Here is a 15845-nt window from a genome sequence, read left to right as displayed (position 1 = left end):
TATTCGATTTTTGATGGTTTGGTACAGATAACTCGAGAACGGAAGAAGCTACCAATGTCAAATGACACCACGTGATTCAGGAGGCTGATGGCTCATGCTGATTAGATTTTGGTCAAAATCGGTCAAAGGTCAAGGTTACAGTGAGGTCAAACATCCAAAACATTCGATTTTTGATGGTTTGGTGCAGAATCATCGCAGAAACTTCTGGTTTGCGTCGCCACCTTCTCGAGAGACAGCTTTCATTAGACAAGGTCAGAGGTCAAGTTGACAATTTCGTAAGTACCAGTCTATGACTGCTTGTTTGTTACTTACGAAATCTCTAGATTTCGTAAGTATATTGATGACTTTCGTTTCTGTTTGTTACTTACCAAATCTAAAGATTTCGAAAGAATGTTGATGACTTCCGTTTCTGTTTGTATGTTTGTTTGTTTGTTTGTTTGAAGGCACGATAACTCAAGAAGGGAAGAAGCTACCAATGTCAAATTACACCACGTGATTCAGGAGAGTGATGGCTAGTGCTGATTATATTTTGGTCAAAATCGGTCAAAGGTCAAGGTCACAGTGATGTCAAACATCCAAAAAATGATAACTCGAGAACGGAAGAAGCAACCAATGTCAAATTACACCAGGTGATCCAGGAGGGTGGTGGCTAGCACTGAATCGATTTTGGTCAAAATCTTTCAAAGGTCAAGATCACAGTGAGGTCAAATATTCGATTTTTGATGGTTTGGTACAGATAACTCGAGAACGGAAGAAGCTACCAATGTCAAATTACACCACGTGATTCAGGAGGGCGATGTCTCGTGCTGTTTAGATTTTGGTCAAAGGTCAAGGTCACAGTGAGGTCAAACATCCAAAACATTCGATTTTTGATGGTTTGGTGCAGAATCATCGCAGAAACTTCTGGTTTGCGTCGCTACCTTCTCTGGAGACAGCTTTTATGAGACAAGGTCAGAGGTCAAGTTGACGATTTCGGAAGTACCAGTCTATGACTGCTTGTTTGTTTGTTTGTTTGTAGGCACGATAACTCGAGAAGGGAAGAAGCTACCAATGTCAAATTACACCACGTGATTCAGGAGGGTGATGGCTCGTGCTGACTAAATTTTGCTCAAAATCGGTCAAAGGTCAAGGTCACAGTGAGGTCAAACATAATTCCATAAATTCACGTGGAGAAATGGTGTATTTTTGCTTTGCTCGACGTTATGAGTTCGTTTTAACTTTGATTTTAATTTTGTCTTCGGTTTTTGCAATCGCTTCGGACGCTTAAATCTCGGTTGTCGAAATTCTGGTAAAAATCGGATGTTTTGGAGACGTTTTAAGATTGTATGAAAAACATTTCACTCGACGCATCACAGGTCGTCCCATGATGCAGTGCGCTCGAGCAGACGCGTCGTTGAGTTATGTTAAGGTATAATTGCGTGGAGAAATGGAGATTTTTGCTTCGGTCGACGTTACGATTTTTGATGGTTTGATACAGAATCATCGTAGAAACTTCTGGTTTGCGTCACTACCTTCTCGAGGAACAGCTTTTATTAGACAAGGTCAGAGGTCAAGTTGACGATTTTGTAAGTACCAGTCTATGACTGCTTGTTTGTTTGTTTGTTTGTTTGTTTGTAGGCACGATAACTCGAGAACGGAAGAAGCTACCAATGTCAAATTACACCACGTGATTCAGGAGGGTGATCGCTAGCGCTGATTATATTTTGGTCAAAATCGGTCAAAGGTCAAGGTCACAGTGAGGTCAAACATAATTCCATAAATTAACGTGGAGAAATGGAATATTTTTGCTTCGCTCGACGTTAGGAGTTCGTTTTAACTTCGATTTTAATTTTGTCTTCGGTTTTTGCGATCGCTTAGGACACTTACAACTCAGTTGTCGAAATTCTGTTAAAATCGGAAGTTTTGGAGGCTTTTTAAGATTTTATAAAAAATATTTCACTTGCCGCGTCACAGCTCGTCACTTGGTGCAGCGCGCTTGAGCAGAGGCATCGTTGATCACGTAAAGGTTTTCCGTGTGTGCGTTGACGGTGTTCTCGACAAAGATGGTGTTTAAAAGTCATTTTTTATCCCAATAAAGGTTATTGTCACATGCCTGACTCGCTAAGCCGTCGGATTATGGAAAGATTGTTGGTGGATGGCCGGATATTACAGTTTTGTGACACTGAAAAAATAATATTAAATAATTGCGTGGAGAAATGGAGATTTTTGCTTCGGTCGACGTTACGATTTTTGATGCTTTTGTCCAGAATCAACCAAGAAACTTCTGGTTTGCGTTGCTACCCTCTCGAGAGACAGCTTTTATTAGACAAGGTCAGAGGTCAAGTTGACGATTTCGTAAGTACCAGTCTATGACTGCTTGTTTGTTTGTTTGTAGGCACGATAACTCGAGAACGGAAGAAGCTACCAATGTCAAATTACACCACGTGATTCAGGAGGGTGATGGCTAGTGCTGATTAGATTTTGGTCAAAATCGTTCAAAGGTCAAGGTCACAGTGAGGTCAAACATCCAAAACATTCGATTTTTGATGGTTTGGTACAGATCATCGCAGAAACTTCTGGTTTGCGTCGCTACCTTCTCCAGAGACAGCTTTTATTAGACAAGGTCAGAGGTCAATTTGACGATTTCGTAAGTACCAGTCTTTGACTGCTTGTTTGTTTGTGTGTTTGTTTGTACTTATGAAATCTAAAGATTTCGTCAGTATATTGATGACTTCCGTTCCTGTTTGTTTGTTATCTTGCCAAAACGAAGTTTTTGCAAGATATGTTAGTCAGCTTGTGTGTTTTTTTTTTGTTTTGTTTGTTTGTTTGTCTGTAATCACGTATAAATCACTCTGCAGAGCACAGTTATCATTGGAAATTTTTGTAACTTCGCATATCAGAGGCCTTTCGAGGTCCCTTTCAGTGCACAAAATGTTGAAGGTCAAGCTCAAATGTCAAGGTCACTTTGTCGCAAATCAGGGGAGTCGACGAAACCCTTATTTTTTGAGTAATTTTGATCGGATCGTCTTCAAACTTCATGGGAATATAGTTCATGGTCTGGCGCTCAGCTGATTAATTTTTGGTGGCGATTGGCCTTGACCTTCATGGTTAGCGCCTCAGGTCAAACATATTTGACCCCAAGGTCAAATTTTCAAGTTTTAGGAACCATATCGTGTAGTACCTCAAATTGAACATCTCGATGAGTGCTTTCTAGATATGCCAAGCTTGAGAGATTATGATGTCATTTGGTGACGTTATGAGGAAAACGCATATTTTTCATGGTTACTCTGTAGAACGATTCTCATCGGAATCTCTCGTAGGCAGATATTCCTCAAGGAGTCGCTCCTGGTGGATAGCAGCTCTGTTCACCTCAGTGTGACCTTTAAAGAAGTCACACGTGGTCACCTTTTGGCAAGATACGGGTCACCCTGGGGGTGACATTGTTTTGTTTTGTTTTTTTGGTCTGTCATCACGTATAAATCACTGCAGAGCACAGTTATCATTGGAAATTTTTGTAACTTCGCATATCAGAGACCTATAGAGGTCCCTTTCAGCGCATAAAATTTTGAAGGTCAAGGTCACAGGTCAAGGTCACTTTGTCGCAAATCAGGGGAGTCGACGAAACCCTTATTTTTTTAGTATGTTTGATCGGATTGTCTTCAAACTTCATGGGAATATCGTTCATGGTCTGGCGCTCAGCTGATTAATTTTTGGTGGCGATTGTCCTTGACCTTCATATATATATATATATATATTTTTTTTTTTGGTCTGTAATCACGTATAAATCACTCTGCAGAGCACAGTTATCATTGGAAATTTTTGTAACTTCGCATATCAGAGGCCTAAAGAGGTCCCTTTCAGCACATAAAATTTTGAAGGTCAAGGTTAAAGGTCAAGGTCACTTTGTTGTAAATCAGGGGAGTCGACGAAACCCTTATTTTTTGAGTAATTTTGATCGGATCGTCTTCAAACTTCATGGGAATATAGTTCATGTTCTGGCGCTCAGCTGATTAATTTTTGGTGGCGATTGGCCTTGACCTTCATGGTTAGCGCCTTAGGTCAAACATATTTGACCCCAAGGTCAAATTTTCAAGTTTTAGGAACCATATTGTGTAGTACCTCAAATTGAACAACTCGATGAGTGCTTTCTAGATATGTCAAGCTTGAGACATTATGACGTCATTTGGTGACGTTATGAGGAAAAAGCATATTTTTCATGGTTACTCTGTAGAACGATTCTCATCGGAATCTCTCGTAGGCAGATATTCCTCAAGGAATCGCTCCTGGTGGATAGCAACTCTGTTCACCTCAGTGTGACCTTAAAGAAGTCACACGTGGTCACCTTTTGGCAAGATACGGGTCACCCTGTGGGTGCATTGGTTTATTTGTTTGTTTGTTTGTAGGCATGATAACTCGAATGGAAGAAGCTACCAATGTCAAATTACACCACGTGATTCAGGAGGGTGATGGCTGGTGCTGATTAGATTTTGGTCAAAATCGGTCAAAGGTCAAGGTCACAGTGAGGTCAAATATTCGATTTTTGATGGTTTCGTACAGATAACTCGAACGGAAGAAGCTACCAATGTCAAATTACACCTCGTGATTCAGGAGGGTGATGGCTAGCGCTGATTAGATTTTTGTCAAAATCGGTCAAAGGTCAAGGTCACAGTGAGGTCAAACATCCAAAACATTCAATTTTTGATGGTTTGGTACAGAATCATCGGAGAAACTTCTGGTTTGCGTTGCTACCTTCTCTCAAGACAGCTTTTATTAGACAAGGTCAGAGGTCAAGTTGATGATTTCGTAAGTACCAGTCTATGACTACTTGTTTGTTTGTTTGTGAACAGTATTACGGAAAAACTCCTTGACGGATTTCGACGAAACTTGGTGGGGGGGGTTAGGTTTGGTCCAAGGATCATGCCATTAGATTTTGGACTTGGTCCAAAATCCAATGTGGCCGCTATGGCGGCCATTTTGAAAAAAATATTTGAATTTTTTTTTTTTGCATTTCTGCATGTTTTAAGTGTTTTCCACCCCCCCCCCAAAAAAAAATTGTTCGAAATTAAAAAAAATTGCAACTTTTTTTCAACAAAATTTCGATTTTTTTTTTTTTTGCATTTCTTCATGTTATAAGTGATTTCCAACAAAAAACATGCCAAAATTATAATTGCGGCTGATTTTGGAACTTCAGGTGGATATACCCACGTAAAATCAATTTCTGTCTCAAGGAATCTCGTTCTGACGAATGAATTGAGTTTGTAAAAGTTAAAAGTAAAAGGGAAAGTTGCAAACTATAACTCTGAGCACTGTTGACATCAAATTGAATGAATAGGATATCAGGTTCACTTGAGTGACCTAGCAGTATTGGCGGCGGAGGTTTTGCACTCTACCAAGTGCTCCCCCTCTAGTTTCTCATGTATTAGTACTATAATGGGTTTTTTTTTTTCTTCCATCTTCTGATTCCTAATTTTCTGCCACATATCATCAGACATTTTTGTCAGGACAATCACTATGGAATCTTCCTCTTCTTCCTCTGATTGTTTCTGGAGTTATGTTGCATACTCCTGCCGCTTTTGTACTTTTCCAAATAGGTACCTGGAGGATGAAATGTGTTGAGGGAAATTGGTGATGAATGCTACATATAGAGGCCTTTAAAGTTCCCCATTGATTTCATAATTTCCCGACATGTTTTGCAACTCTTTGACATCTGGTCTTTAAAAGGCTGGGTTGTGTAATTTGTACTGGTGCAGATCTATTGACCTTGTATTTTCTTACTTTAAATGTAGTACAATTTGTCTGATCAAGTGCCATTATTTTTATGCCTCTGCAGCCGAAGGTGCTGGAGGCATTATTTGGGTTGCGGTCCATGCGTAGCAGATTTTCATTACCGTGATAACTTGTGAACAACTCAAGGGATTTGACCAAACTTGGGACATCTATGTACTGATGCAAAGATTAAGTAACAAAATGGCTGCCAGTCGGCCATCTTGGATCTGATCTCAAAAAAAAAAAAATGACATGCATATGTAAGCCATCATTCATTATCTGTGTGTCAAGCTTGAAAAGGATCGGGAAATGCATGTCCGAGAAATGGTTCAGGATGTATTTGACACCGGGTTGGTTTGTTTTTTCAACGAAAATGGCCACCAGTCAGCTATCTTTAATCGCATCACGAAACAAAATTATGTGCATATGTATACCATCATCTGTTGTCTTTGTGCCAAGTACAAATAAAATTGGTCCATACATGTCCAAGACCAAATCCAGAAGCCCCCGTTTCAGACTAAGTCCACTGGGGGCTAATAAGTGTATACATATTCAAGATATGCATTGTAAACTTCCCACACTTCCTCGTTTGACCTATTTACATTCTCGATATAATACATGAACTTTCAATATTTTTTTGGGGGTGGGGGGGGGGGGGTTGCCATGAACAGGTTGCTAGAAACTCCATGTCTTGCCTCAAAAAGGGAGGGGTAGCCCTTTCCATGTTATTTTTCTCATGCCTGTGCAGGGTAAGGTGTTCTATGACCTCTCTAGTACTCTAGTTTATTAAAAGTTTCACCACTTGCAAATTTAAGAGATTAGAAGAAGCTGCTACCTTTGCAAACATTAGCAGGTCATCTCCCCACCCCCGATCGCAATGTCAGCATCTCCCGTGCAATTCGCTTTGCTGGACTAACTTTTTCACTTTGTAAAGCTGGTAGGACCTACTCTCAGAACTTCCCAACTGGATTTAAAGCTGGAAGGAGCTGGGTGCTCATATTCTCAAATCATCTCGATAGTAGTGTAGTATTAACAGCAGGAAGTGACATGGCAGCATGGTGTCCGAATGCAGCGCCCATGGCAACATAATAAAGAAGTAAAATATATTTCAAGTAAATAAAAATGGGGGTGGGGAGGGGGGCATGAAGATTTGGTGTAAACCAAAATGAGGGCATCATGCCATTATGATCACCACTTGGCAAGAAGGTGCGAGAGCCCTATCATTTTGGGCTCTGCCCATTGGATTGAGGTCAAAAGGTCAAATGCTGTCGGGCCCCAACGTTCGTGGGGGATACATTCCTGGAAACTTGTGAATATCGGGGCATTGTTTCAATGGGAAAAAGGGGCAAAGTTTCCCAGCAGTTCATTATTCATGAAAAACACTGTGAATATCACGCATTTTTCAATGCAAAGAGGAGGGGTAGATTCCTGGAGGTTCCCGATTCATAGGGGAAATTTTTAAAGTTAAAAAAAAAATTTTGACCACAAATGCACATGATTCGTTTTCATAAAAAAGCGCGTACAAAGAAATATTTAAAAAACAGGTACCGTTTCGATTGTTTCTTGAAGGAATGCGATTACAGTTTATTTAAAAGTGCTTAACAGTAAAAAATAAACCAATGTCACCCGCAGGGTGATCCGTATCTTCCCAAAAGGTGACCACGTGTGACTTCTTTAAGGTCACACTGAGGTGAACAGAGCTGCTATCCACCAGGAGCGACTCCTCGAGGAATATCTGCCTACGAGAGATTCCGATGAGAATCGTTCTACAGAGTAACCATGAAAAATATGCGTTTGCCTCATTACGTCACCAAATGACGTCATAATGTCTCAAGCTTGACATATCTAGAAAGCACTCATCAAGGTGTTCAATTTGAGGTACTACACGATATGGTTCCTAAAACTTGAAAATTTGACCTTGGGGTCAAATATGTTTGACCTTAGGCGCTAACCATGAAGGTCAAGGCCAATCGCCACCAAAAATTAATCAGCTGAGCGCCAGACCATGAACTATATTCCCATGAAGTTTGAAGACGATCCGATCAAAATTACTCAAAAAATAAGGGTTTCGTCGACTCCCCTGATTTGCAACAAAATGACCTTGACCTTTGACCTTGACCTTCAAAATTTTATGTGCTGAAAGTGACCTCTATAGGCATCTGATATGCGAAGTTACAACAATTTCCAATGATAACTGTGCTCTGCAGAATTTTTTATACGTGATTACAGACAAACAAAAAAAAAACATACAAGCTGACTAACATATCTTGCAAAAACTTCGTTTTGGCAAGATAATAAGAGTAAAAAACAAACAAACAAAAAAAAAAACAGCAGGTACCTTTTCAAATTTGTATTTGCACAAACACACGCACCTTTTCAAATGATTATGTGATTTAAAATCTATTGAACTTGATGAATTCTGAAGATTATGCAGGTGAGAGTGCTGATTCTTGCATTGAGGGGAGGAAGGAGAGGGTGCTGATGGTTCTGCGGTTGAGAGACCAGGGTGGGTGAAAATTAAAAAGCATGATTGAGAGCTTCATAGAAGATTGCCACAGGTTTCGATGTAGCTCCTGATATGCGAGCATCACGCCATCCAACCCCCTCTTGAACTTGGTCATGCCCCATGACCGGATCGGCGTCTTGCAGCCTGTCAGCAATGGCCCGCATGTCCCGCAGCATCTCGCCCAGGAACTTCACCGTGAGGTTGGACAGATACCTCTTGTTCATCACTGCCCGCCGCCTCCTCCTCCTGAAACCTTCGTAATGGCGTCCAACTCCTTGGCATGCGAGGCGATAAGATCATCCAACTTCTCAGGCTCCATGTCGTCATGACCTTCCCCTCTCACATGCTGTGCCAACCTGGCAATTTCACGCCTCTCCTCTGTGTTGTCGGGAAAGTCTATAAAGTTATTCACTGCCTGTGCCCACAGGTTTTTCCAGCAGGTTTTGGTTGGTGCAGGCTCTCACCTCGTCCAGCAACTTTAGTGCTGATTCAGTGGGTTATGTTGAACTCCTTCCAACACTGCTTGATGGTGAGCTCTGGATCCAAATCAATTGCATCCAAAATGCGGTGAAAAGTGCGGTGCGTACAATGTTTTGAAAGTGGGGATTACCGCTTGGTCGAGTGCATGGATCAGGGAGATTGTGTTGGGCAGCAGGAAGATCACCTCGACGTTCGGGTGAGCCACCTTCAGTTCCCAGGGGTGGTCAGGAGCATTATCGCTGAGCAGGTGAACCTTGAGAGCAAGGTTGTTTCCCCACCAACCCACGTCCTCCCCCCCCACCCCCTGACCACCAGGTACTCTCCACCTAAGGGATGAAACTTATGGAACCAGTCTATGAAAATTTGCTGCCATTAACCACACCTTCTTGTTGTTGGCCCTCCAAAACATGGGCAACATGTGTTTGTTCTTGCCCTTGAGAGCACGTGGGTTCAGGGAATGGTCCAGCATCATGGGCTTCATCATACAGTCCCCTTTTGTGTTTGCGCAGAGAAGAGATACCCAGTCCTTTGCGGTCTTGAACCCCGATGATGTCCCCTCACGCTTTGAGATAAACGTTCATGTTGGCATCTTTTTCCAAAACAGGCCGGTCTTGTCAGCATTGAACACCTGCTCTGGCAGGTACCCCCTTCTCCTCGATGAGCTGTGTGAACTGTGTCGGCAATGTTTTAGTCACCTGCTGGTTTGTGGAGGCACACTCGCCTGACAGTTTTACGTTGCGGAGACCGTCCCACTTCTTGAAGCAATCAAACCATCCCGTGCTCGCTTGGAATGGATTGGGGCCGCTCATACCCCGTCACTCGTGCCAACACCACCCATGCCAGTCAGATACGCGAACATATTTATTGCCTTTGCATGAATGAGAGGTCCACAAGGGAAGCATGTTCTTGTCCTCATCAATACTTTGGGAGCCTTCTCCATCCTTTCTATGTGGACATCCGGGACATGGTTGACCACTGTGGTGCTCAGTACAGTGCTCGCTGCAACACTTTCTTGGATCGCCTTCTCATTCTTTAGTATGGAGTGAACGGTGGATTTGTAAGGAGTAAACCATCTGCCCACAGAGGCCACACCCTCTCTACCCCAAAAGCCAGTCCAGCAGCTCTACCTTGTTGCTCAGTCCCATCATTTTCTTCTACCTCTTGGCAGTCGACACATCTCCGGCACTTATCTTTCACTCGGGAGCCATGTTTTATCAATGAGCACAGCAAGAGGCAAAACACAGGTCAAGGCAGAAGGACAAGAAGCATAATGGGGACCCAGGACACGCTACACATAAGTAGTCGTGTGGGAATTGTGGGTAGCTGCAGGATGAGTGAGTCGTCTGCACATTGTTTATAGGGGATTTTGGTGGGTGATAATGTCTTGCACAGCTGGTGGTAGATGTGGTGAAACGTTTTAATTTAATGTAACTTGGGGATAATGTCTTCAGCAACTGGTAATCAATGCGGGAAGCGTTTTTTAAATGTGTGACTCATGGGGATCAAGAAAAACTGTGAAAATACGAAGCACAGGGCCGTGAATGTAGAAGCAGGTCATGTGCACGGCTCGTTAAACATGGTTTTTTTGCATTCGGACAGCTGCTCTATGCATGGCTGGTGGAAGATATGTTTTAGAATTGTTATGTGCGTGGTTTGTGGAAGATGTTTTATTTTATTTTATTTTATTTTATTTTATTTTTTGTGCCTGCAAAAAACGCAAATATGCGAAGCGCATGGTCGTGATTGTAGAAGCAGGTCACATTTTATTTTCAACTGCGTATATGTGGGCTCCACAAATAGCCATTCTGCGAATGCTGGGGTCAGACAGTTCCAAAAAATGCAATTGGGTGCACGTTTTAAAACATCTTTAAATGAAAATTTGTACTCGACCGGTCAAAAGTTTTATAACACCCCCATTTTTCCAGTTTTTACTGAAATTTAAGCAGTTTAATGTTTCAATGTACTCTGAAATTAAAGCATAGAACAAATAATTGCAGATTAAAAAAAACATCATGGAATCGTTTTGTTGAACAAAATTTAATCTAAATTTTTGACTCATCATAGTAGCCACCTTTTGCAGATATAACAGCCAAACATACTCGTGGCATTCTTTCCACAATGGAAATCAAATATTGTTCAGAAAGTTCTTCCCAACACTGTTGCAGAAGTTCCCACAAATGTGTTTCACTTTAGGTTGCTTTGCTTTCACCCTTCTGTTCAGTTCATCCCAAACCAGCTCGATGGGGTTTAAGTCTGGAGACTGTGCTGGCCATTCCAGGATTTGAAGCCTACCGTCTTGTTCTTTTCCTCTAAGGTAGTTCTGACATAGCCTGGAGGTATGCTTTGGGTCCTTATCTTGCTGTAGGATGAACCTCTGACCAACTCGGCATAGACCAGAGGGTATTGCATGGCACTGCAAAATGCTGTGGTCGGCCTTTTGGTTCAGGGTGCCAGTCACTCTGTGCAAGTCGCCGACTCTGGATCCAGCAAAAGAGCCCCAAATCATCACGCTTACTCCTCCATGTTTGACAGTTGTCACATGGTGGTGTAGGAAATTGTACTCACTGACGCCTTGGCTTTTTTTGCAATTTTTCTAAAGGAAAGACCTACACTTTTAAGGGTTATAATGGTCGGTCTGTCTTCCTTTGTTGATTGTCTTTTTCTCACCATTATGATAGCAATATACTACTACTTGAGTGCAATATTGTCCAAATAATGCTTCAGAGGGTGGAGCAACACAGTCTGTTCCAACACTGCTTTTATACAGACAGAGGGTTTGTAACTAATCAACAAAAGTTGGGACACCTGTAGGAATTGTTTGCATCAACTTTCAAAGCTTAATTTACTTCCATTGCTGCAGAACAGCTGCAGTTGCTCACTCATTACTTCTTCCCTGAAAAGGGCCTTTTTAACAACTCTGGAATTTACATTATTTTTCAGTTTTTGGTAACCTAAACTTTTTTTTTTACCTTTGGCAGTTTACCGCTTAGCTTTGTACCATTTCAGGTTATTCACTGGACTTGAACTGCTTATATTAAATTTCATTAAAAACGGAAAAATGTGGGTGTTCTAAAACCTTTATGCATGGTGTTGGCTTAATGGTTAGAGTGGCGGGCTTTGGATCCTATGGTTCTGAGTTCAAATCCCGCTCAGCTGTTGAATTAATACCAGGTGGGGTTAACTCGGCCTATCATCCTTCCGATGTCGGCAAAATTAGTGCCAGCATGCTGGTATACTGTGTCGGAGTGGTGACCTGTCCAGGATTGTGCCCAATAGCCAATGAGACTGCTTGAGCAGCACAGAGTATGGTACCAATCTCCTCTCCTCCTAAAACCTTCGACCGGTAGAGTATATGAATCGACATTTGGGAATGCATGAAATAGCGAACAATTTTTCACATTTTACCACCAGTTCATGCCCCAGAGGAGTGGGGACTTGTGGTCACAGAGGTCGAAACATGATATATTTTTTTTCATGCAACATAATTCCTGGTGGAACTTTGTCATCTTTCAACTTTGCTTTCGGTGGGAAGTGTGGGGATTTGTGATGGCGTGCCATCGACTTCATTCTCTTAACTTAGTATTGCAAAGATGACGCAGATACCGACGGAAAATTTGTGCTGCTGATATCGTGCATTATATATTGTTTACCCATATTTTCACTTTTGGTTTTTAAATTTTAACGTACCTGCATATTGCTCTGTTAATTAATTAATGCTGTTGCATTAACATTGGCAGTTTCACCCCTCTTAAAATCCGTATTGCCTTAACTCCCTCTATTCTTCAAAGATATTTGAGGAACCCTCTGTTTTCTTTATGCAGTTGGCCAGAATGCAACTTTGATGGAAGTCAGGTCCGACTCATTATCTACCAGGAATGTGAACGTAGAGGATTTCAGCCTCTCTTCGATTCCAGCACAGTGCGCCTCTCACAGGTACAATGTAAATATTTGCACCATATTGTGATACGTTGCCTCATTTCCAGAAAACACCTGGCCTGAATGATTAGTTTTTCCGTGATTTTTTATTTTTTTTAAATGAAGGAGCTAAAACCAAGGGCAGCAGGTTCAAATGCTGACAAAGGAGTAAAGGGGAACAGGGAGAAAGACCACATGAGTTGATGATTGACAAAAGGAAATAGGTGATTGTCGATGAGAACAGTGTTTTTTTATGGGAGAAAGTATGAGGTGACAATGGGCAGCAGTTCAAGCACCGAAAATGGAGGCATGAGGCAACAGATGCATGTAATTGGTCCCACAGAATTGAGAATAGATAGATGGATGGAGGTGTGTGTTCAACTTGTAGTTGGGGATGGTCACTAGGTTTCCAGCAGTGTTGGATACGAGGAGGTTTGAGTGACATGTTGGCAGTAGAAAAGGTCTACCAACTTAGTTTGCCATTAACATGAAATGCTTACATTCTTTCTTTATTATCTTTCCAAAACGAAGTTTTTGCAAGATATGTTAGTCAGCTTGTATGTTTGTTTGTTTGTTTGTTTGTCTGTAATCACGTATAAAAAAATTCTGCAGAGCACAGTTATCATTGGAAATTTTTGTAACCGCTTATCAGAGGCCTATAGAGGTCCCTTTCAGTGCATAAAATTTTGAAGGTCAAGGTCAAAGGTCAAGGTCACTTTGTCGCAAATCAGGGGAGTCGACGAAACCCTTATTTTTTGAGTAATTTTGATCGGATCGTCTTCAAACTCCATGGGAATATAGTTCATGGTCTGGCGCTCAGCTGATTAATTTTTGGTGGCGATTGGCCTTGACCTTCATATGTTTTTTTTTTTTGTCTGTAATCACGTATAAATCACTCTGTAGAGCACAGTTATCATTGGAAATTTTTGTAACTTTGCATATCAGAGGCCTTTAGAGGTCCCTTTCAGTGCATAAAATTTTGAAGGTCAAGGTCACTTTGTCGCAAATCAGGGGAGTCGACGAAACCCTTATTTTTTGAGTAATTTTGACCGGATAGTCTTCAAACATCATGGGAATATAGTTCATGGTCTGACCCTCAGCTGATTATTTTTGGTGGCGATTGGCCTTGACCTTCATGGTTAGCGCCTTAGGTCAAACATATTTGACCACAAGGTCAAATTTTCAAGTTTTAGGAACCATATCGTGTAGTACCTCAAATTGAACACCTCAATGAGTGCTTTCTAGATATGTCAAGCTTGGGACATTATGACGCCATTTGGTGACGTTATGAGGCAAACGCATATTTTTCATGGTTACTCTGTAGAACGATTCTCATCGGAATCTCTCGTAGGCAGATATTCCTCAAGGAGTCGCTCCTGGTGGATAGCAGCTCTGTTCACCTCAGTGTGACCTTTAAGAAGTCACACGTGGTCACCTTTTGGCAAGATACGGGTCACCCTGCGGGTGACATTGGTTTATTTGTTTTATTTTTTATTTTTTATTTTTTTTTGAAAATTGACCCTGTCTTGGTGTAGAAATATTGAAACCTCACTTGTTTTGTATTGTTGATTTGTTTTTACTCACCCCTCCCCCAATCAGAAGGAAAATGGAAATATTATGGTTGAAGGTGATGAGGTGGAGGTAGTGAAAAGCCTGGGGTGCAGTCCCCAGAGGCCATCCTCATTACCAGCTGAATTTGTGCCTAAGCACCAGGTGAATGTTTGTGACATATTTACCCAGTCTTTTCTGGCTTTCCTTTATTGTAAAGGATTATTAAAAGCTTTGACTTTTATTTTTCATTTTCATTGTGCCTGCAAACAGTATGTTATTTACTTACTTAATTTAAGCCTGTGTCCTACTGGTCGCCTTTATGGACTATTCTTGTTTTTCATTTGCTCCCTCCCCTTCCTTTTCCTCACTCTCTCTCCCCTCCCCACCCCCTACCCCTACCCCTTCCTCTCTCTCTCTCTCTCTCTCTCTCTCTCTCTCTCTCTCTCTCTCTCTCTCTCTCTCTCTCTCTCTCTCTCTCTCTCTCTCCATCCCTGCCACCCCCACTGACAGGAATATCAAGGCGAAGTTATGGGTTTTGTTTGCACGTTTATATTAGATATTGAATCTTGAAAAGTGAAAGATAATCATTATGGTCATTAAAATTTTTCCATTTCACTTCTGTAATTAGCCTCTGGTGTAGGTGCACTTCTTCCCAGCTTGATATCCTCATGTGACTTTCTTAGGCCTTGAATTTTTGCTTTTGGGTGACACTTGTAGACCAACAAGAATTTTAAAAGCCAATAGCACCTGCCTTAAATATAGTGTTTGAAAAAATGAAAACAGACTGGTGACTTTTCTTAAATACATGAGTACCTTTGTTATTGTGCTAAAATCCATTTATTCAGGTGTTGTGCATCTCATGGGAGTCAACAGCACCTGCTTAAAACACATTGCCCTTTGCTATCACCGATGAGTGCACAGGATCCGCCTATTAAAACCTGTGATGGTGTTAATGTGTGAAGAAAGTGTGCAAGTTGATAAACTCGAAAGAGATATAAATTGGAACAAGATAAACAAGGAACAAGGACAGGGAAACCTTTGAATGGATCGATCATGTTGTGAACCAGTAGGGTATGGAACATGCATTAATGGACTGTGGGGAAAATTGAGGCAGACATTTTCTGGCATGGCATAATCCATATGTTTGCCTGTTGTCTTGGTGAATGATTGTTGATATCGGCTGTTTTGTCCATGCATGGGGGATCATGACTGGGCAGATTCGTCCCTTTTAAATATGAATTGGGGTTGCGTATGTCTCGTGTATGAGCATAGCCCTGTCTTTGGGGGCTTGCTGCAAACTTGCTGCAGGTCGGGTGTTGTGTTGTTGTCGGTCGAGTGCAGGTGCAGGTGACCCTTTAAATGCAGGTTGGGTGTTGTGCCAAACAGGCTGACGGCTTGGTGACGTACATCTCGACTTGAGGTGTACAAGACCATTAGCCCGACCAGCTGTGGAAGAACAATGTTACCTCCGCCACTGAAGTTGGAAGGATGTTATGTTTTTACGTCTGTCTGTCTGTCTGTCTGTCTGTTGGGTCGCCGAAATAGGTGACCCTTATTGTCAGTAATTCTGTCTGTTTATTTGGATGTTTGTTTGGATGTTTGTTCGTTTGTCATCAGCATAATTGGTAGTAAACGTGAGTGGATTTTG

At 41.7% G+C, this 15845-nt stretch overlaps 1 protein-coding gene across 8 annotated transcripts in view; it reads left to right on the top strand.

Annotated features, from left to right (window-relative positions):
- Positions 1-15845, top strand: part of LOC147008442 (folliculin-interacting protein 1-like) — a 177455-nt gene that overhangs the window by 41819 nt on the left and 119791 nt on the right. For 7 of the 8 annotated variants that reach the window (XM_085863561.1, XM_085863560.1, XM_085863557.1 and 4 more), the window contains 2 exons: positions 12553-12664; positions 14246-14359. In XM_085863561.1, coding sequence (XP_085719687.1) covers positions 12553-12664; positions 14246-14359 — 226 coding nt within the window. Of the gene's footprint in view, positions 1-8650; positions 8781-12552; positions 12665-14245; positions 14360-15845 lie in introns of those variants that run through there. The other variant, XM_085863562.1, reaches the window with a different exon arrangement.

This window comes from Eptatretus burgeri, chromosome 18 (assembly GCF_056783735.1).
Source record: "Eptatretus burgeri isolate ZD-2024b chromosome 18, Ebu_testis_v1, whole genome shotgun sequence".
In the NCBI taxonomy this organism is placed as follows: domain Eukaryota; kingdom Metazoa; phylum Chordata; class Myxini; order Myxiniformes; family Myxinidae; genus Eptatretus; species Eptatretus burgeri.
Note: the sequence above shows the minus strand (reverse complement) of the source record. Positions and strands in the feature narration are given on the sequence as shown.